The sequence below is a fragment of the Episyrphus balteatus genome, chromosome 4, assembly GCF_945859705.1.
Source record: "Episyrphus balteatus chromosome 4, idEpiBalt1.1, whole genome shotgun sequence".
Classification (NCBI taxonomy): domain Eukaryota; kingdom Metazoa; phylum Arthropoda; class Insecta; order Diptera; family Syrphidae; genus Episyrphus; species Episyrphus balteatus.
Window position 1 is genome coordinate 8,182,470 of NC_079137.1, and position 23,894 is coordinate 8,206,363.

Consider the following 23,894-nt stretch of genomic DNA (forward strand, 5'->3'; position numbering starts at 1 on the left):
TTGTGGAACGTAAGTAAGTTTTGGAGTGTTTTACATTTTACATGGTTGCTTATGGCTTGATTTGCGTTGAAAGTCTTTAATTTTTTCCGTCTTGATATAAAATTGAAAAAAAATCATGTGTTAAAAATTGTGGAACATATCAATATAAATTTATGGAAATTGGAAATTTCACCTATATTACTTGATCAATGGGTTTTATATCAAGTTAGGAAATGGAAGTCTCTTCTTATATCGACTTATGATATAAAAATGTATATGTTCCACAACGTGAAATTACAAGAAGAGTGTTGTGGAACGTATTATTTTTTGCAAAGCTACATCTTTTGAAATAAAAAAATAAGTACGTTCAACAATACGTAAAGTTATGTTCCAGAGCTTCAAACCCTTTTCAAAAAATAAAGCTGCAAAGTATTAAGGCTATAGAAAATAGATTTGTGGAACGTAAGGCTATGGAAAATGATGTAGAATGAAATGTTGTGGAACTTAAATTTCTCATTAATTTTTACATAATTTTTATAATTTATTCCCGGTACTAAATGATTCTCACTGAAGTGTTTAATTTTAAAGTTTAAATTGGCTGATATCCAATCCAGAATTCAAAAGAATATGCTCAGGAGTAGTTGGGGCACCAAGACTGATAAATTTCCTCTCCAAACCTGCGTCATCTCTTGCCGATTGAAGAGCATCTTGTATAGCAAAGATCACCGATATAGCCATGCAAATTGCTGGTTCTCCAGCAGCTATAAGAAAAAAAAAACTCTCCAAAATTATACAAAAACTCTACACCAACTAACAAAACTTACTTTTTGATCTCATAAAACCCGCTGGATTTGGACTCTTTTGTATCAACTCAATTCGAAAATCAATTGGAATATCCTTACAACCTGGAGGCTTATAATTCCAAGTTCGATTGGTAAGCAACTCTCCAGTTTTCTGGTCATAAATTATTTGTTCAGTCAAATAATATCCCAAACCCATGATAAAAGCTCCTTCAATCTGACCAACATCTATGGCAGGATTGAGACTTTCACCAGTATCTTCAAGAATATCAACTCGATTCACTAGAAGATTTCCAGTAAGGATATCAATTTCGACTTCAGTCAAGGAAGTTCCATAAACGTAGTAAGCATCCAAGTCTCCTTGTTTAAATTGTTCGCTAGCGATAAGATTGACTCCATTAATGTGAGCTTTTTCAACAAGATCTTCCCACGTGTAAACGTCCATTGACTCCCTTGTTGGTTTTAAACGTTCCAAAAGAATATCACAAGCTCTACGAATAGCCTAGAAGAAAAACACTTAACGAAAGTTCTAAAAGAAAGTTTGGTCCTCTTACAAAACAAACACATTCCGATCCTATAGAAGCTCCGGTAAATATTGCATTTGCCCCGTTTATAGTATTCGAGCTCTCAATCCGAATCTTTTCAATTGGTATCCCCAATAAATAAGCCGCTAATTGAGCAGCTTTGGTGTTCAAGCCCTGTCCCATTTCAATACCTCCATGAGTTACCACAACAGTTCCATCTGCATGATAGATTGCGATTGTTACCGCAAACGGTCCAAAGTGTAAAACGTGAAATTGCATCACTGAAATACCCAAACCCTTCTTACGCCAACGGTTCTCACAGTTAAAACCTTCGATTTCCTTCCTACGTTCCCGATATTCAGAGGTCTTGAGGAAATTCTCAATCAATCCTCGAATTTTGTGATCTTTGGCAATATTTTCTAATCGAACATCTATTGGATCTCGTCGAGTTTCGAAAGCTATATGCTCCATGATGGTTTCGGTCATTGCAAAGCCTTCTAGAGTTCCAGGGCCTCTACACCAAGTATGACTTGGAGTATCAGTTAGGACGATTTTCCCGTCATTTTTGTAATTGTCTTGGAAATCATAGCAACTAATTAGAGACGGACCGGTAAGAGCTTCGATAGCATTTTCACTCGGAATATAACCTCCGTCTTCAAAGAACCGATTTTCCAGTGCTAAAACCTTTCCCTGCACATCGACATGGAAATCGTAATAGCTGTGACATGCCCAACGTTTTCCAATCGATCCCATCATAGACTCCAGGGTTTGAACAAAACGTACTGGTCGATTAAGTTTGACAGCTGCTAAAGCAGCAGCACAAGCGACATGGTTACCTCGGGTGATTTTTGCCCCAAAACCTCCACCAAGTCGACGGACTTTGAGCTGAACGTCACTCATATTCAAACCAACACATTTCGCAACTGCGCACTGCGTCAAGTCCATCCATTGGGTAGATGAGTACACTTCAAGCTTGCCAGCTTCTATAGGAACTACAACTGTTGTATGTGGTTCCATGGTGTAATGATATTGCTGACCAAGTTTTAGACATCCCGAGCCTGATACAGGAGCAGGTGTTGTAAGCATAAGTTCTTTGATGGGGGAAACCAAAACGTCAATCATTCGTTCAGTTTCATTCGCTTCAATAACTTCTTCCATGTTTGTGAAGATTTTTGGATTATCGTAGGCATAAGTGACGATAACCTTGGAAGCTGCAAAATTTGCCAAAGCGTGACTTTCTGCTACAATCATTCCAACAGGCTGGGTGTAATATTTGACCTTTCCAGCACTGAAAACCTCTTCATCATGCAACATACCGAAAAATGTTGGGGCAGTATTTACAAATGAATTTGATCCCGGGATGTCTTTAGCACTGAGGAACTTCACAACTCCAGGAATCTTAAGAGCTGCCGAGGCATCGATTTCCAAGACTTCTACACCGATTTTAGTAGCATTGACAAAAGCACACCAAACTTGCTTTGGCATAGCAGGAATATCGTTCATGTACTGAGCTTCTCCAGAGCACTGAACAATACCTTCGAGTTTCTTGATAGATTGCTTGATGGGAAAGTCCTTGGATGAATTATCAAAGACCTGTTTGCCAGATGATAGAGGGCGCTTTAGTTTCTCTCCACCACTTCTAAGTTTGTCTTTTAATTTACCCTCGGGGATAATTGAGAGAATAAATTTATAAAATAGGCCGCAAGCTAGTTTCCTGCGGTATTCCACTGATGCATCAGGTGGAACCATATCTGGCATTATTTCTGAGTTTAAGCATTCGAATATTGGTAGCATATTCTCATTTGAAGACACATCTACTCCAATTAGAAGTTTCTCTGTTAATTCGGCATGAATAAAATGCTCGTTGATTCCACCAAAACAAATTCGTGCGTAGGTAATTTTTCGAAAAGTTGTATTTAATTCGAGAAGGAAAGCGGAATTGACATATGCATGGGCGTTTTGAGCTCGTGGCATTATCTGAAAAATGATCAAAATCAGTTTTTTTTTCAAAGAAGAAATTGAAAAACTAACGCACCTTATAAGATTTGAAAATAAATCTTTCCTTAGGATAGGCTTGAAGTCGGAATGCAAGTATAACTTTTCCCTTCATACTCATTTTGAGGAATTCTTTTAATGTTACCGCACTGACTACTTTGTAATCTCCAATCATTACGATGACATTCAATGCTTCAAAAGTTATGAAAATGTCGGAGGAAAATTCAGGGTGTGAATGTTTGATCATTAAGTTTCCAGCTATAGTTCCCATCTAGAAAACAAGAAAAGTTGGATTTAATTATTTTCGTTAAGTTTCCGAAGATATGTTAAAAAAGATGAGATAAAAGAAATAAAAATTTTTAGCTTGAAAACGACGTATTCAGAAACTGACATAGGGCATTAATAAACTTAACGAAAGATTGTATCATTGATTTGTTTCTTTTAATTTAAGATCTTTTCTTACAATTAAAATAAAACGTAAAAATACTTGCATATAAATTCAAATATTTTCGTAAAACCTTCTTAAAAAAAAAAAAAACAATGCCAATCCTATATGAAAACACGGTTTCGTTAAATCTTTCGTATTTTAAACTCCCTAACGATGAGCCATATTTGAACTTTAACAAAGTCAAGTCTACTGAATATAATCGCTGAAAATGTCTTTCACTTGTTAAGAATTTTATTTACTTCACTGAAAACATAACTTAACGAAGAACTGTATAAGTTCCTTAAGAAAAAGGGCCTATTCAACTTGCTTAAATGATTTAAAACTAAATAAAAATATAAAGACTTAAGAACTATAGTGACTAAATAATAGCCTTCTTTATGAATGTTTATGAATGGGTTTCTTTAGTAAAATTTGATTGAAAGTTCGGTTTCGTTAAGACTGATGATGCGTTCAATTTTAATCGTTCTTGATTGAAGTTTTTTTCGGACTTTAAGAATAAACAACTTATTCCGTAAATAGCTAGCTATAAATGTTTTCATTTGCACTGTATATAAACTTATCTAAAAACTTTATGGTTAAATAGATGCACTCACAACTTGAATCACATTCGGCAAACCAAAATATAAATTATTTCTACTGTTCTAGTTCTTCGTAAAGTTTCCCTAGTTTACTTCACTGATTTCTTAAATTTCTTTTATAATGGTGAAACAAAAAGCATCCAACACTTGTGACAATTTCTCAATATTAAAATTTCAAAAACTGCCCCAAATTTATACTTGAGAAAAAAACTTAACGAAGAACTGTAATAATTACTTGTTCTGTTATATGTTACATGCAAAAATCGTCTTGTTTCAAGGCTTCAAGTGAAAGCGACTTAACTGAATGAAGTTAGATATAATAAACCAAAACTTCAATTTGCAAGGCTTCAAATTTATACTTGAGAAAAAAACTTAACGAAGAACTGTAATATCTACCTACTTAAAAAATAAATTTTAAAATGTTCTGTTATTAGGTTAAAAAATACATACAAAAATTGTCTTGTTTCAAGGCTTCAAGTGAAAGCGACTTACCTGAATGAAGTTAGATACAATAAACCAAAACTTTAATTTGCAAGGCTTCAAAAAAAAAAATTCCTACTTTTTGACTATGATTAACTTGATGCCTCAAATGTGTGGAATTACCTCAAATACAAGCTGCAACTGATAGAAAAATCCTATTAAACTTCCAACAAAAACAGTCCAAAGTGTAACTAACTTTTGATGAGCTTCCTATTAAATTCAATTACATCCATTAGAAGACATTAGTGACTCAATTAACTTGGCAGTACTGACCTCACGCACTCTTAGTTTTGTTTCAGTTTTCTTGCAGTCGAGTTGTAGAAAAAGGACTTCATTCGAAATAGTATTAAAGGACTAGGAAATAAATATTTAATAATGAACAACACCAATACTTCAAGTCTTATTGCATTCCTTGCAATTTTTTCGTCTGAATTCATGAAGGCTAGAACTGAACTTTTAAAGACTGAAAGTGAATTTAACACAAAGTTATTGAGTTTTATCGAACATCTAAACAAAATTGATCGATTTGAAAGCGTCTTTCTTTACAAACCATTTCGAAGTAATTTCTTAACTAATATCCAAGACAAATTGATACAAAATATTTTAACTTTACTCAACGTTCCAGTAATTCTATCGACTGGAGCTACTTCGTTTTACTTGAAAGGAGAATTCAACAAAAATATTCTTACCATCGTTCAATTTGATTCAAGTGATTTACTATTTCTTCAACGACTTTTGGAACATCTTCAACACCTTCGATTTTGTAAGACAATTTTTGTGCTGAAGAATTCTTCAAGAAATAATACGGAACTGAAGAGTGTTTTTAATTTCTGCTGGAAGAATAGAATGATAAATGTCGTAGCAGTTTTTCAAGACTTTAGAAATTCATCGGCTTATTACAGCTATAGTCATTTTGGAGAGTTAACAGTTGAAGAATTCATCTGGAACAAAAAGAATTTGAAAGTTTTTCCCGATCGTATGCGAAACCTTCAAGGGTCTACATTGCCAATTCTATTCGGAGGAACAGAGCCAGCAATGATTATTTCAAGAAATTCTAAAGGTGATACAAAAATTGGTGGTTTTGTCGGAAATATTTTCAAGTCGTTTGCCAAAAAACACAATGCAAGATTGAACACTTCGAGCATAAATGCTTCTATTACGTCTTTTAAGATTCATCAACTCGTTATGAATGGAACAATTGAGATATCAGGAGCTAGTTTGACAATTATACAAGAATCAATTGATTGGTTTTTATATCCGTATACCGTTTGCGATTGGGGTGTTATGCTACCCGTAGAACCAATTATTTCAACTCATAGAGTTTTTACATATGTTATTAAATGGGAAGCTTTTATTTTGACATTTGTGGTTTGGATATTGCTATCTGTTTTACTTGAAGCAGCTGCTAAGTCAGAACGCAGGATCTTCCTTAGTCGTGATTTCTTCTTCAACTGTTTTCGTGGAATTCTTGGACAATCGTTCTCTGAAGCCCCAAATGCTTCTTTCACTACAAAAATCATCTATTCACTGATATTTCTGCTAGGAATCATAATGGGAACTTCATACGATGCATTTCTTGAATCCTTCATGACCGAACCACCTCGTCAAAAATTGATAAAATCCTTCGATGACTTGCAATCTTCCGGTCTTAAAATCTACGTTCTTCAAACTGATATCGATGTTTATTTGTACAAGCTACGACCTGATTTTGTTAAAAAATATTCAAATTTATTTTATGGTGAAACAAATTATGGGAATTTTAAGACTTTTCGAAATACTTTCAATACCAAATATGCTTTTGAAATTATTGAATCCCGTTGGTATTCTTTTAATTATCAACAAAAATTCTATGGTCAACAATTATTTCGTTGGTCTGAAGAATTATTGCTGTTGGAAAATATTTTACCAACTTTTTCTATAAATGAAAATTCAAATTATAAAAATATATTGAATTTTCATATCTTGGAAACACAATCAAGTGGATTGTTGGAATTTTGGATGAAAAGGACATTTTATGAGCTATTGGCGGCGAGAAAAATCAAAAAGTTCAATTTTGGATTTCATTCAAAAATACATGCAATAAATAGTGGAGACTTAAAATCGATTTGGATAGTGATGGGATTGATGTATTTGGCTGGAATTTTATGTTTTATTGGAGAAATTTGTATTTTTAAAATGAAAAATAGTAGAAATGTACATAAACAATAAAAATATTATTACTGTTATTCTAAGAGCTAAATTTAATTTGTATTTAATGGAAAAGTAGTTTTCAATCGAGTCTTTATTTTTATAGGTAAAATGAGTCCATTTAAAATGAGAGCTAAGCAAATTCTTCGTTAAATTTTATGCTATCCAATTGAAACAAACTACTGATCATTCGTAAGCAATATTAAACTTAACGAAGCTTTTAATTCTCACTTGCAAAAGTTTTCTGATGTTTCGAAAGAACTCTGTCTCAAATAGGAATGAAATTCAACGAAATTTTTGTAGTTTTTGTTAAGTTTTACTGATACAGACAATGAAATGACCTGCATTGATAGTTTGTTTTTTATGCAATATATTAAAGAAAAGAATAAATACACAATCTCAAATAAAATAAACTTAACGAAACGGCAGAAAAATGTCAAATTTCATTTTTTTCCAAAAGGTTGGGTAGGTTGGAGCTTGTCTCTAATTAAGACTAGGATATTCTTTGTTAAGTTTTTGGAAGTAAACTACTCAAAATTTTTGCAACAATTGTTTTTATATATTTTTGTTGTGTATTTTTATATAAACTCAAGATTATATTAAAATCAAAAAATTGTATAACACTTACAGAAAACCTAGAAATATTTTACATTCTCATTAAATCTCATGGTTGTCTCTATTTAAGCTTAGTAACAGAACTTTTTCCAATTATTGATGTATTTGAAATCGTCCATATCCACTATTTCGCTAAAAATGTCAATTGTTGTTCTTCGTTAAGTTTTTTTTTTTTTTCTTAAGTGGAAATAATTTGCAGTGACTCTTTGGAATATTAAGTTAACGTTGAGGAAAAGTACATCAGAAGTGAAATGAAACGTAGAGTTTAAACTAATGATAAGAAACTTAACGAAACTCATTAAAAATAGAAATGTTATAATTTTTAATCAACAGGTTTTGTAACATAAGGATGATAAAAATAAAATTTTTAAACGATTTTCCAAATGGTCAGGCCTTTAAAAAATTTTTATATCGGAGTCGAAAAAATCAAGTTCGCCGAAAGTCGAAAACGGCATACATGTATTCAGAAAAAAGAAAAAAGTATTCAAACAAAAAGTTCTATGACAACTTTTTCTATACGTAAAGAGCAATTGCAACTTTAAACTTTCGAATTTAAACACCAGTGTTTTCAAAGTTTTTATGATGGCTTTAAGGTCATAAAAACTATTTACTGAAAACGTAGCCTATAACTAGCGGACAAAGAAGGCGCTTTTAACAATACCTTCAAACTCAATTTATGATAAAAAGTTTTGAAGTTATGATGGAACAAATGACATTGATTATAATATTACTGTTAAACCACCCTTTACTAAAAATAAAATTTAAAACAAAATGTATCAACGTTAATAAAAATTAGTAAGACCTTTACTTTAATTAATATAACCTGTCTAAAAAAAAATAGTCATATTATTATGCTAACAAAGTTGTAATATTTATTTTGTGAGAAAATTAATTTTATTTCCCATGCACTTTACCTAATGACATATAAAATAAAAAAATAAAAAAAAAACATTATAAAACTTTAACGGTCTATATAATTATCGTATTAAATAAAAATTAAAAATTAGACAATCATTATCTGAATCATGTATTTTGTAGTTTAATCGTTTTGCGTGTATTCTTAGATCATATCTCGACAATAAACTTTTAATTGTAATTAAACAGCTTAGCAAACAAACACACGAGGTAAATAAACTTTACACATAAAAAATGAATGTGTGATTATATAGAACACGAGACATACCTATTATTAAATTTAAATATAATAAACAAAGAAAAAAGTGGGTTCCCACAAGTCTGTCTTTTTGTTTATTTGACTTTAAGTTTGTAAAAGACCGATTTTATTATCGCTTGAACTATCTATCTTCGCCTTCTTTTTATGATTCATAAAAGTAAATTATTGTGTTATAGGAATTTAAATTTATGTTAAGGTACACAAAAGTATAAGAACACGTACCAAACACTTTTTTACATTCTTTTATGCTGTTCCTAATTTTGTCAAAACAGACTTTGAAAATCTATAATTATCGAAAAGCAAACAGAATAAAAAATACTTACATTTCTCACTGGAACATTTGCAATTAAATCAAAATGATCATACAACTCCTGGCAATACTCAAAACCTGGTAATTTGGCAGCTTTTTGAAAGATCTCCATAGTTTCTGTCAAACTTAGATTTGCTCCCATCGTTAGACAATCTTCCTCAATTCGATAAGTTTTCAAATTTGTCAAATTAACATCGATAAAATTTTGAACTTCTTCCGATCGACGATAAACACCATGTGCAGTGTTGCCAGAAACCATCATATATTTCTGATCATCACCCAAATTATGAAGAATTTTAAATAACTCCATCAAACTTCTTGGATAAAACCATTTGCAGCCATTTTTATAATTCACTGGTGAGGGTTTATCACAAATGCCATTACATTTTTCACCAGTTTTTGGGCATTTTCCACCATCACCATTTGAAAGATCTTCAATATCAGGACATTCTATTCGATCACAGCTATTATTGTCACTGGCAAATGATTTCATGGCATCTAATATCGGTCGATATCCAGTACAACGACAAATATTTCCACCAAATGAATTTTCAATCTCAGCCATTGTCAAGTGATTGCCTTTGGATTTCATCAAGCTGAACATATTCATAATCATGCCTGGTGAACAATATCCACATTGACTTCCATATAAATCGGCTAATTGCTTTTGAATTGGATGATATCCATTAAGTTTGTTGCCAATTCCTTCGATTGTTGTTATTTCCCAGCCATTGCAGATGTTTAGCAATGTAAGGCACTAAAAAAGACAGAGGAGTGAAAATTACATACATAAAAAATTTTATAATAAAAAAAAAAGAAATTTTAGCGATCGTGAAAAAAAAGTCGAATACCTTCTTCAAAAATTCCAATTCTTTTCAATACGCTTTTTTAACGTTTTCATTTAGGTTGGTATAAAAACATGAATTTCTTTCCTGTGTCGTGAAAATTTATTTCACGAGAAATTCATTTCACCGAAGTGAACTTCTAATTTTTCGCTTGTTAACCAACATAAATGAAAAATAAACCGTAACTGTGAAAAGTAAAAAACATTTTACCGGAGTAAAAAAAAAAAAAACATTTCACTGTAGTGAAAACAACAAATGAAATTCACTAATCAGTGAAATTTACTTTAATGCTTCTTTGTTTTTTTTTTTTCACTTAATGGAATTTCTTCATGACTTGGAATTGATTATACATTTTTTTAATTTTTGTTCTTATTAATTTTAAAAAACAAACCATAATTTCCCGGCAGGGAAAAATATTTTTTTTGAAATTTCACTTTGCTCAGATGTGAAAAATTGGGCGGGAAGCCTTGTTGTAAAGTTCACAATTTCTTAATCCTCCTTACACTGAAAAAAGTATTATTCTTAAAAACTATGAATCTCGTTCATAAACCAAAATTCATACATTTTTAAGAAAAATTCATTAAATTTAAGCACAAATTCTTAAAAAAAAAGTTTAGTTTTAAGAAAGATTCATAAAATTTAAGAATCAGTTTTCATAAAAATTTTCCTATGGAAAATATTTTTATGAATTTTTTTTAAGAACGAATACGAAAGTTTATGAATAAATTCATAAACTTCTAGCTCCAATTTGAAAGAATATTTTTCTGAATCATAGAATCTGGACATACTTTTATGAATGAAATTTACTATTATTTTTCAATCAGTTGTATTTTGAGCTAAAATAATTTTTAAAATTGACTTTTTCCCTTCTAAAATTGAAAAAAATCTATTTTCAAAATTACATTTGTAAGAAGTTCATAAATTTTGTGTTTTTAAGTAATTTTTCTTAAAATGGATGTATGTTTTCTTAAAATGAATGTATTTTTTCATTGATCGAAAAACAAGGAATATTTTACCGTTATCCTGTATTCAGTATTAAGAACTTATTCTTAAAATTTAAGAATGTGTTCATACTTTTTATGTTCGAAATTCATATTTTTCCAAAATTTAAGAATTAATTCATTAAATATTATGAAAGTATACATAAAATTAATGAACAAATTCTTACGTTTTGAGTGTTTAAGTATATTTTCTTAAAGTCTATGCATTTTTTCATCAATCTAGAAAATAATAACTGTTGTTCTGAATCTATGCCTTAGAAAGATTTCTTTGAGGATTTAATTTAAAATCTGATATTCAAAGTGGACGGTCGTTGCCGAAACAAGTTATAAAAGTTTGTGAATAAAAGACAATATTTATTATAGTGTTAAGCATTTTAATCACATAGACAATTTTGAAGAGTATAAGTACATTTCAACAGTGTAAAATGTTGTTGCTTCCTGTTGCCTCTTTCCCATATACTCAGATAAGTATAAAAACATATAATGTTAAAAATTGCTTTCTTTTATTTATTAAATATATTTTATTTTTTTGTTATAGGTTCATATTTTAAAATTGAAAATCGTAATTTGATATTTTTGTGAAATATGGAGGCACGTACGTAATCTTCAACTTTGGACTGGCAAAGAGGAAAAATCAACACAAAATAAAAACCATATTAAAGGCTATCCTCAACAAATCCTGTACACTTTGAAATTGTCATTGCAAACTAAAGCAAAACATTGAATTTAGTAAGTGTTGCATTTTATTTCTCTAAATATTTAAATTTAGTTTTAACCTAATATTATCAACATTTCTCATAGGAACCTAAATTCTTTATATTTTTATCTTTCCCCAACTTATTCAATTTTGTATTGTTTTTTTTTTTTCAGCTCCTGACTCTAATGCTGCCGATTAAAATAAGGTAAGAATAAGATAATTTAACCTTCTAGCTATTTCGATTTTTTTAAACCAAAAAGTATATATTCATTTTACTAATACAAACTTTTTTCTATCTTTCCAGATGATGCATCCATTAAAAAAGTAAAATTAGTTTAAAAATTAATTTATAGTGAAATTTATAGTGATAGTGATCAATAAAACATTTTTTATAACGTTAATAATTCTGTTATTTTTAGAAACAATTTTCATTTTTTTGTTTTAGATTTTGGGTTGTTTTCATTTGCTGTTTGTTTGTTTGGAATACAATTTTTTAGGAACAAACTAAAGGCTGGAAATGGTAATGTATTATATGCATTTATATAAATAACTGCATACATTTTAATGAAAAGTGTATTATATTTTATGAAAACAATCATACAACTTTAAGAAAAATTCATAGTTTTTTTGATTTTTTTCATAAAATTCAAGCAAAATTTCATTTAAATTTTTACGAAATTTATGAAAAAAATCATAAAATTTAAGAAATAATCTTAAAATGTAAGAAACTTTTCTTAAAATCTAAGAAACTTTTCTTAAACATATTCAAAAATTTTCGAATTCGTTTATGAACAGAATTCTTAAAATTTAAGAACTTATTCTTAATTTTTAAGAAAGATTCATTCCCTTATGAATTTGTTCTTAAAAAGATTCTTAAATTTAATGAATTTTTACATTAGCTCATTTGCCATGAATTTTTACATTAATTTAATGTACAAATTCATTAATTTTATGTACCTTTTTGGTTCAGTGTAATTTTTTTTTTTCACTCTACGAAGTGGAATTTTTCGCTTGTTAAAAATAAGTTTCCGTAGAATTTTTTTAACGCTTGAGTTTAAAAAAATCCTGTGTGAAAAGTATCTCTTCATTAAATCTGATTTATATTCAAAAATTGCAACTGTTTTTACATATGTAAAACATGATTTCGATGTAACTACTTATTAACAACTGATCTAATGAAAGTAAAATCAAAATAATTTGAGTATCAAGTAAATAGTAGTTGGTCTTTTTATGAATGAGTCTTATAATTCACGAGCAGAAATGAGGAAATTACCAATTACTCTTTGAAAATAAATGGTTGATTACTGACGAAAATGTACGGACGTTTTATAAACTACAGAAAATCTGGATTTTTTGTACCTCCTTTTCTCCATTATAACGTTTAAAATGTACATTTTTATTGTTAATATACATATAACAAAATGTTGCATGAAAGCTAATTCTCTTTTTCTTTAATTACCTAATTGAAGATAATAAATATTTACGTCAAAGAAGCCATCTGATATGTGAATTCAATTAAATGATATGCCATTAATAAATGGAGAGAATTAATTACATATTAAAATCAAATATAAATACATTAAAGAACAGAAGCAACTTAAATAAGTCGTCAGTTAGTTTGGAACTATCCCACCCCGAAGTTCTAGTTTTCTTCTTCGAAACTATTGGAAGAAGAATCAAATTTTTGAAAACTTGGATTTAAGCGATGAATACAAAAATCATCAGTATTTTTTGTTTGATGTTAGTTCTCATTGCTGAAATATTTGGAGCTGATAAGAAAATCGATTCAAAACTGTTAAGTTTTATCAAAACTCTAAACAAAGTAGATCGATTTGAAAGCGTTTTTCTTTTAAAAACCTTTCAAGGCAATTCCTTCATTGAAGACAAACTCTTACGAAAAATTTCATCTTCACTAAGTGTCCCAGTGATCCTGTCTACTGAAACTTCTCCCTCATTTTATTTGAAAGGATTATTTAATGAAAACTTTCTCATCATAGTGGAATTTGATTTCAGCAATTTATTTCTTCAGCGATTATTGGAATATCTTCAACATCTTCGATTTTGTAAAATAATGTTTGTACTGAAGAATTCTTCAAAAAATGAAGTTGAACTGAAGAAATTATTCAATTTCTGTTGGCAAAATGACATGATAAATGTAATAGCAGTTTTTCGAGACTTTTTAACTTCTTTCACTTACTACACTTATTACAAATTTGGAGAAATAAAAATTGAAGAAATCAAATGGAACAAAAAAGATTCTTCAAGTAGGATTTTTCCACACCGAATGAAAGATCTTCGTGGTGTTACTTTGCCAATTCTTTTCGGAGGACCTCAACCAGGTGTGATCATTTCCAAAAATGCAAATGGCGAAACAATAATTGGAGGCTATGTGGGAAATATGTTTAATGGATTTGCCAAGAAACACAATGCAAGATTGAATACATCAAATGTTAACACTTTACTATCACCCCAAGATATGTATCGACTCGTGGTAAATAGAACTCTTGAGATAATGGGTGCTTTTCCTTTACGTACACGTCCTGGTAATAGTTTTTCATACCCGTTCATCGCTTATGATTGGTGTGTTATGGTACCAATAGAGCCGAAAATTCCCATTTTTAAGGTGTATGGTATTATCTTTAATTGGGCAAGCTTTGTTTCAACAATTCTGGTATTGATTCTTTTGTCTGCATCACTTGCAATAGCTTCAAATACTAAACCCGGGTCATATGAGAAGATTTCTGTACGTGAATTCTTTTTTAATATTTTTAATTGTTTTAGAGGAATTCTTGGACAGGGAATTTATGAAGAACCAGGAGTTTCTGTCAAAACAAAAATCATTTATTCGCTGATATTTTTGTTGGGAATTATGATAGTAACTTCATACGATGCATTTCTTCAATCTTTAATGACTAAATTACCAAGGGAAAATATTATAAAATCTTTCGACGATCTAGATTTGTCTGACCTCAAAGTTTGCATTTATAAAACTGACTTGAATGCATATTTAGCTGATAATAATCCCAGCAAACAATTTTTAAATTTATTTAATAGTGAATCAAATGTTGAAACTTTTATAAAACTTCGTGATAGTCTCAACACTAAATATGCCTATGCAGTGAATAGTGAAAAATGGATGATTTATAAAAATCAACAAGATTTCTATGGCTATCAATTATTTCGTTGGTCTAGTAAATTGTGTCTTGTTAAAAATGCACCATCTTCAATTGGTTTGAATGAAAATTCAATTTATAAGAATATTTTGAATTTTTATTTCTTAGAAACACAATCAAGTGGATTGATGGATTATTGGAGAAGAAGAGCCTTTTATGAATTAATTGATATTGGAGGAATAAAGATGTTAAATTTTAGTTATGAATCGGATTTACAGCCACTGAAAGTTGGAGATTTGAAATGGATTTGGATAGCCTTGGGAATAACTTATATGGTGTGTATTTTGTGTTTTATTGGAGAACTTGGTGTTTTCAAATTGAAAAATAGCTGAATTTTTGCCAACTTAAATTATACCTATTTCTGTTTGGCTTGCTAAGAGATGGAACTAGTGTCGTTTAGAATAAAAATTGCACACAAAATTTAGTATACAAATTTGGATCTATTATTTTTCGACACTAAACTTGACAATATTTTGTTAAATCAAGATTTTTTTTTTAATAAATTTGTTGTTTGTTTGAACACTTTGATTTTGGTTTCTTTTTGTATTACAGAGCTTTTGTTTGATAAAATATGGACCTTTTAGCATAAGCATTTAGCTTTTGTTGACCGCTACTAAAAAGCTTTGGCGTAAAAAAGTAAAACATTCGTAAAAAAAATAGTTTATATACACGCTGTTACAAAAATGAGGTTTTAAAATATACGCGGGCGGAGACCTATCACGTTTTGTAGAGCTAGTCGCACTGATTACGAAACGGTATTTAAAAAGTCAGTAACACCCCCAAAATCTAGAGTTAGGGACAAAAAACGGTTTTTTTGACCTTCACTCATTGAAAAAAATCTAGCTTCGTCAAATTTTTACCCCTTTTCAATTTTTTTACAGTTTATTTACAGTTCTAGTTTTTGAGAAAATTGAAAAATAAAAACAAAAAATATTTTGAGAAAAGAAAAATCTGATAAAATAATTTTTCAATTTTCTCAAAAACTAGAAAACATAGAAACATATTGTTTTCACTGTTCGATAAGGAATCAATTGAGGCAGTTTTCTGTGTGAGTAATTTTTTTTTTATTAAAATTCACAGTCTGGACAAAAATAGTATAAAATGAGTTTGAAAAAAAATATTTTTTCGCCTATTTTTAACTTTGAAATCGATTATTTCAAAAACTATTAGTTATAATATATTGATTTAAAAATTAGAATTAAATATACAATTTTGCCTTTCGGAAATGGTATCATTTATTACTGTAAGTAATAATAATTTTATTATTTATTATATTAATTATTTTGATATTTTTTTTTTTGAAAACTGCCCCTCCCACCTAAACGGGGAGAGATAGACCCTCCTTTCAAAAAAAAAAATGTTTGTATTGAACTCCTCTACAAAAACCCGTTATCAAATCCTGGCGCCCAAGTTATCCTTCTACGTGCCAAAACAACATTTTTGTTCTATACCTAAAAGTTCGAATTTCTGTATCTGGGTTGAAATCGTAAATTTTTTTTCTAAGCCAACTGATTTTCAGAAAAAATACCTCGTTTGATTTTGAAATAAATATTTTTTTAGAATTTATTTTTAAAACAACATGTTGTTGTGAAAATATATACTTTAATTTGTTGGGTAAATGACGAAAAAAACGGAATTTTTGAATTTTGACAGCTTATAAATTCTAGGTGGTTTAACTGAGTAACATGTTTTATACATTGTTGAAAAGGAATAATTATCTCCTATCAGAAACTGTCAGAAAATCGAAAATGAGTAAAAATTTGACGAAGCTAGTTTTTTTTCAATGGGTGAAGGTAAAAAAAACCGTTTTTTGCCCCTAACTCCAGATTTTGGGGGTGTTAGGGACTTTTTAAATACCGTTTCGTAATCAGTGCGACTAGCTCTACAAAACGTGATAGGTCTCCGTCCGCGTATATTTTGAGTGCTACACCGTGATATTATTTCACTCGGTACAAAATGAAATCGTGAAAAAAGAACAAATATAGTTTAAGTGTGAAAATCATATTTTAATATTGTTATGCTGTTTCCATTGAGTTTGATTTATTTATTTTTTAATTATTAAGAATTTCACAGTTGTGGAAAATATTTTTTTTTCAAAGATTTGTGAAACATGAAAAATTAATATTACGTACTTGTAGAAATTATTTCATTTCATGATACGCAAATTTCATAGCAAATTCACTTCATTCACGCTCTTGTGAAAATGATATCCTTTTATTTTTACAAAAGGTTCTCTAGAATTTGAATCTTCTTGGTTGTGGGAAAAGTGTCTATACAATTGATTCTTTTTTAAGTGTAGTATTATTTTTTCTAGTGAAATAAGTTTTTTCACTTTGTCCAGATATTTCATTTATGATCAAGTGAAAATGAAATCCACATAGATAGATGTGAAATTTATAATTTTTTTTTTCAATTTTGAACAAAAGCAACGTACAATTTTTCGATCGTGAATTCATCGAAATAAAGTTCACTTTCTTGTCCATGCAATAAATTTTTAGTAGGTACCCTAGATTTTCGAGTGAAGTCGTTTGGGTTAGAATCAGCACTTTCATTCTTCTTGTAATTTTTTTTTTCACTTATCCTTCTTCTTTCAAAATATTAATAGTTTTGTTGAAAAAATTGTGGCATTTAAAATAGAATCGTTAACGTTATGCATTGATTTATTATTTGTTCTTGCTTTTTAAGTTTTTTTTTTTCACTATACGTAATAATAAAAGATTCTCAAAAGGTTAATTTCACTAGAGTCTCGAGCGAAATCGAAAACGGGGTATGAATTTTACAAAATCTTGATGTTTAGTTTTTATTTCCAATTTTCCCCTTTTGCCAACACAAGCATTAGGGTGGGTCAAAAAAAATCGAAATTCTTTTTTTTTTTGATTTGGTACTCCGAAAAATCGATTGCTAGACCCCTCTAGAATATACACACCAAATATGAGCTCTTTATATTAATGAGAAGGTCCTCCGCTTTGCAATTTTCCATTTTTACATCAAGCTTATACCAAAAAAAAATAATTTTTTATTAATTGACTTTTTAGCAAATTTCTTTTCATATTCTTGTAGGAAATTGAACGCTCTACAAAAAAGGCCTTATACACTTTGTTCGTTTATCTAAACGTTGAATAGATATTTGAGGTAAAAAAATCGAGAAATTCTTTAAAAATTCGTTTTTTGTTCTTAGTTTTGTAACAAATTGAAAAATTATAATAATCAAACGCGCAAGACATATTCTTGCTGGAAATTGACTGCTCCACAAAAAAGGTCTTGTTAACTTTTTTCATAAATCTAACCATTCTAAAGATATTCGAGGTCAAAGTTAAAAGAAAATATAAAAAACTTTTATAATTTTAATAAATTTCCAATTCACTGAAATTTCATTATTTTCAAATTAGCAAGATATATTCTTGTAGGGGCTTAAACGTTCTACAAAAAATTCCTTGGAATCAAATTGATTGCTTTAACCGTTTAGAAGATATTCGTATCCAAACCAATGTCCACTGATTTCAATAATTTTCTTATGACCCGTATGCATTGCGATTTGTGTATTTGTCCATATCGATAAAGTGAAAATGAAAACTTGTCGTGAAATGTATTTCCGTGTTTTGTAGACTTTTCAGAACCTAGTTATTTTTAGACATATAACGTAAATTAATAAAGAACTTCGCCATAGCAAATAAAAATAATCTATAAAATTTTGTATTTTGTTAAATTTGTAAAACAACAAATTCTTTGTTAATGAAATATATAATTTCTTGATACTTTTTCAATTTTATCGCTCATTACTATTGCGAATTTCAAGTAGAAAGTTTTTCATCTGGAATATTTTAGCTCACCCAAAATTTCAAAATGTATTTCGAGTTTCAACCGAATTAGAATTACATTTTCCACAAAATGTTTGTTCTTGTTCTTGTTTTTTTTTTTTTTTTTTTTTAATTTCACATGAAAAATTTTTTAAAATAAGGAAAATTAAAAAAGAACATTAAAATATTTTCACTTGGAATTCATCACAGTAGAAAAGTGAAATGCAATTCTTCCGAATGAAATCATGTTCACAAAGGACTATAACTTCTAATTTCACGATCGTTTGGTTGTAAATTAAATTTCATTTTATCAAGCGAAAAAATATAAAATGCTGAATAATAGATTCTTTTTGGGTTATCGACCAAATTTATAAAAGTATATGAGCAACTTCTCTTTAATATGACTGCTGTGGTTTCGAACGGCAGGAACAAGTCCAAAGAATTTAGGTCCGAAACGGGAGTTCCACAGGGCTGTATTTTGAGTCCGTTAATTTTTTCTCTGTTTATTAACGATGTTGAGGATCATTTACCTGGTGGCGTTGTTTTTGGTGATCTTTTTATTAAAATGCTGCTTTATGCGGATGATCTCGTGATTTTGACGGATAACCCTGTGACACTGCAACTTCAAATTAATAAGTTGAAACAATATTGTGATCTGTGGGACTTAAAGATCAATACTTCGAAGTCTAAAATTATGATTTTTCGTCCCCAGAACCGTGGTGTAGGGAACGATCGCACTTGGAATCTCAATGGTTCTATCATAGAAGTAGTTCAAGATTTCAAATATTTAGGCTTCACCATTTCACACAATTTGAATTTTCGAGTTCACATAAAAGACAAATTGTCCGCAGCTAAAACAGCTATCAACTGCATGTGGTCAAACTTTTTCAAAAACAAAAGTATTGATCCGGCCTCAAAATTTAAAGTGTTCGATGCAACCATTAAGAGCTGTTTTTGTTACGGTAATGAAGTTTACGGGTACAAAGAAACAGAAGAGATGGAAACGATTCAGAGATATTTTTTCAAACGTATCTTTAGACTCCCACCGAATACACCGAATTATGCCATTCACATTGAATCTGGGCTACCTCCAATTTTCATAAGGAATCTTAAAGCAAATGCAGACTATATGATCAAAGTCATGCAAAGATCAAACAATAATTTGCAGAAAAGGATTCTTCAAGTGGCGTTACACTGTAGGTATTCCCCCTTCAAAGATTGGTATGAGTTGGCTTCGGAACACAATTTAACATTGGCTTTGGATCTGGACGGCTTAGATTCGTGGAGAACTTCCCTTTACGACTGTATTTCTGCGGTAGATGATCAAATGTTTCAGTCATTTCTCGATCGAGCGAGGGTGTCGGTATCAGAGAACCAAACGAGTCGAGTATTGTTTACGAACATCGAGTACTTACTCGAAAAAAACGATCTCGAACAAACAGAATCAACACAACTCAAATATGTTCGAGCTTTCCTGTTTAGGAGTATGATGACTCGTAAGTAATCCTACATTTCAAACGAGTTCAAACGATCATTTTTCTTTTCGAGTATAATCGAGTAAAATGATCGTGAACAAAATGTTTATGATCAATGTGATCGAAATTACTCGAACTGGAAAGGAAATGTTCAAAGTGTTCGAGGGTGGTTTTTCTTGTAGCATAAATAAAAGAGAATCAGTTTGGTACACAAAAGCAAGTTACATTTGTTTTATTTAAATTAATTAATTTGACAAGATAATGAAATGAAGAAAAACATATTAGAATAAAATTAAAGTAAATACAGAAAAAAAAAGAAAAATTAAATAAAACTTAATGCTAGATACAAAATTAAGTTAAAAATTATGACACTTGTATTTATGAAAAAAAAAAAAATATTTATATTGGATTTATCTTTAAGTTTGAATTCGCAATCATCAAATTATTTACAGTTTCTGGGTTCAACCTCGATCGTTGTTCTGTAATTATATTTCCAGCCTGTGAAAATGCTCGTTCTGATGCTGCTGATGTTGCGGGAATACAATTCAAGATTTTATGTGTTTCATAAAGGTTTTTGAATTGGCCTTTATTTTCACACCACCATTGAAGAATATCCACAGGGCCTTTCGAATTAAACTGAATGTATCTTTCTATTTGTAATTGATTTGTAATTTCCCCAATATACCTACCCAAAAAATAGTAATTTGTTTTAAAAACAATCATCAAAAATCGCATTATTGCATATTTTTTTGGGATATGTTTCTACTACGCACCTACCTGCACAAATTAACTGGGCATTCCCCACTACCCCATTTGTATTGTTACCTAACGACTAATTACTTTTTGATTTACTCAGTCATTGAAAATCCTTTTCACCACAATTATAAAATTAAAATAACCTGCTTTAATTGCAGTTGTACCGCAAACAACCAACCCTCAAAACCTAAATAAAAAAAAATATGCAACAGGTAGGACGTAGAAATTTGAAGTGGTTGTTTTCATTGTTCAAACTGTCCATGATTTTTCGATCACGTTCGAACATTTCAATCACTTTCGATCATTTCGAGTAAAGCCTAGTGTTTATGAACAGTCAATCTGTTTACGAGTAATTCTGTTCGTGGGTATTGAGGATCGAGTATACTCATGAGTTCAAACAATTTGTGTGGTTTTGTTTGTGAGTATTTTTGTTTATGAGTAAGATGATTTACGAGTATATAGAGAAAACGATCGAGCACGAACGATCATTTTAAAAAATTGAAATTGTTCGAACAGGTTCGAACATACTCATTTGGATCTCTGGTCGGTATCAAGGTCAATATACAGTAAACTTAATCTTTGTTTAGGTTCATCAAATTACTTTCGAAACGAGTTTACTGTTAACGAGATGAGTTTGATATTCAAGCTGCGCACGGAAATGCTAGAACTAAACTACAGACCTCACAGAAATGATATTTACCCCAATTGCACATTATGTAATCTAAATGAAGCCGAAACCGTTTTTCATCTAATAGCATCGTGTCCTATTTTACAGGAAATACGACGTGTTTATTTTAATAAGAGTTTCCTTTCATTAGAAGATTGCCTTGCGGTTCTTAATGGAGAGTGTTGTTGGAAATTGCTTATCCGGTTTTCTTCAGAAGCGTTTTCATATAGAAATACATACGTTAACCTAACCAATCTAATATAATTTTGTTTTAGCTAAACTAAAAGCCCGATTTACACAGGATGTTGCAAGTCTTATATTCTTTTTTTTTTTATATTTAAGGTTGTATTTTGTATAAATATTTAACATTAAACATCAATTTTTAATCTTGATTTTTCAAAGAATTAAGTTCACAATCTGTGATAAATATGTAGTTACCATTAATTTTGTTTTAGCTAAACTAAAAGCCCGGATTTATTCCATTATAATAACACTTTTCAACAAAAAATGTATTTAAAGTTTTAATGTCATTATTAAATTATATTTTTGTTTTAGCTAAACTAAAAGCCCGGATTTATTAAAAAAAAAAAAAAAAAAAAAATATTGAAATATTGTTTAACAACCATTTTGTATTTTTTCTTTAATTTGAATTTTAAAATTCATGAATTGTAGCATATCATTCTGGCATGTCTTTATTTTCATTTATTTTTATCTAATTATAAATATTAATTAATTTGTACTTCTTTTTTTTTTAAATTTGCTTTATAAAAATAATAATTCTCTCTCAAATTGAAATAACTTTGAAATAACCGGCAGACGGCTTATAAGCCATGCTTGTATATCTTTTATTTAATTATAAGTTTGTATCTTTTCTTTGAAAAAATAAAGATTAATAATAATAATAATAATAATAATAGATTCTTTTCTTCATCATTGTTTATGACTTTTCCAAATTTGTACCTGCCTATCTTATTAATTACAAGTAATTTGCATTTTCACGATATTTAAAACAAACGTATGATGTGAAATTTGTTATTTTCACTTTTGTTCACAATGCCTAGTTTATTTTTCACTCAGCCTAGTCTATTCATGTGAAAAACTAAAAAACTCACGTGATTAAGAATTTGCTCACTTTTGTAAACTTAAATTGTTTTTTTTTCTATTAATGCGAAAGAATTTTACTTTTAACCTGATTCCACTTTGCATTGATGAAAAAGATTCGTGAATGAGAATTCGGGCGAAATCGGGAGAAATTTTTTTTTTCACAAAAGAAGCATTTAAATACTCACCGAACTCACGGCCAATATTTGTCCATCGGGTTTTTTCACTGTGCAGACACAAACTCCACAACCACCTTCAAGACACATAAACTTTGTTCCCGTAAGACCCGCATACTCTCGAATATAGGTGTTAAGTGTGATGTCAGGTGGTAAGCAATTAAGTTCCACTTAAAAAAACAAAAATAACAACAATCAAAATTGTAGCAAAAGATGCTAATAAATTCAGCACACGTCTAACCTTCAAATAACGTTTCATTAACTTTAAACTCTATTGACATGATGAATTTCACTTGTATTTACTTTTAAATTGAAATTCGAAGATACAATTTTTTTGTCGAACCTCTATCGTGTATCTAGTTTGAAAGTTTCAAGACAACTAATCTCTGTTGTGGAAGATATGTAGTTAAGAAAAAAATTGATCATTATGCTGGAATTCAGCAAAAAGTTGCTGACTTAAACTGAGAGTCTCTGAAGCAATTAAATTGCCAATGTCATTAAATTGTTTTTATAATCTTTTTCAGTTAACTTTGGTATTGTATATAAGTTGAAAATTTGTAACACAAAAGCTTTAGAATTTGTTTACATAAAATGTTTTATTCACAAGAAAAATGAGCTAAGAATAATAAAAGTATACTTTTTCAATGTTTTGAAAACTTATAATTACCATTTGTGATTTTAACCAGGGTTGTATCTATTTCGTTTAGATAATAGGCGCTTAGAGGCCTTAACTAATTTAAAATTTCAGCAACTCAGAATTGTCAGACATTATTATTTTATTGGGAATTATTTTCAAGGAATGTTTCCAATTATCAGCAAAGTGATAATTGAAAATCGGGAATAATTTCACGGTGAAAATAAAGAGAAACTTAAAATAAGATGATGACCTTAAAACAATAAGATTCCCGCTTAAAATAAGTGGAATCCGCTTAAATTCTGTTAAAATTAAAGTGTACTTCTATTCATTTTAATATAAATTTTAATCTTAAAAAACCGACTAAAAATAAAAAAATTTAAATTAATTAAAATGTTTCCACAAAAAATAAGATGATTTTCCGCTTAAATTAAGAGGATTTTTTTCAAATTTACGCAATCAAGAAATTTAGAAGATTTGTC

General features: G+C 29.6%; 3 protein-coding genes across 3 annotated transcripts in view; 2 read left to right on the forward strand and 1 right to left on the reverse strand.

Annotated features, from left to right (window-relative positions):
- Positions 1 to 23,894, forward strand: part of LOC129919442 (uncharacterized) — a 472,931-nt gene that overhangs the window by 161,163 nt on the left and 287,874 nt on the right. The gene's annotated exons all lie outside the window — the stretch shown is intronic.
- LOC129919435 (uncharacterized) lies at positions 532 to 23,158 on the reverse strand. Its single transcript, XM_056000305.1, has 7 exons — positions 23,020 to 23,158; positions 22,791 to 22,948; positions 9,104 to 9,847; positions 3,339 to 3,569; positions 1,334 to 3,280; positions 804 to 1,281; positions 532 to 740 (listed from the first exon to the last, which is right to left on the reverse strand). Exons 1-7 carry the CDS (start codon positions 23,057 to 23,059, stop codon positions 562 to 564), a joined length of 3,777 nt encoding a protein of 1,258 aa, XP_055856280.1. The 5' UTR covers positions 23,060 to 23,158; the 3' UTR covers positions 532 to 561.
- LOC129919438 (uncharacterized) lies at positions 13,138 to 15,287 on the forward strand. The gene is made up of 2 exons (XM_056000312.1): positions 13,138 to 14,863; positions 14,915 to 15,287. Exons 1-2 carry the CDS (start codon positions 13,339 to 13,341, stop codon positions 15,136 to 15,138), a joined length of 1,749 nt encoding a protein of 582 aa, XP_055856287.1. The 5' UTR covers positions 13,138 to 13,338; the 3' UTR covers positions 15,139 to 15,287.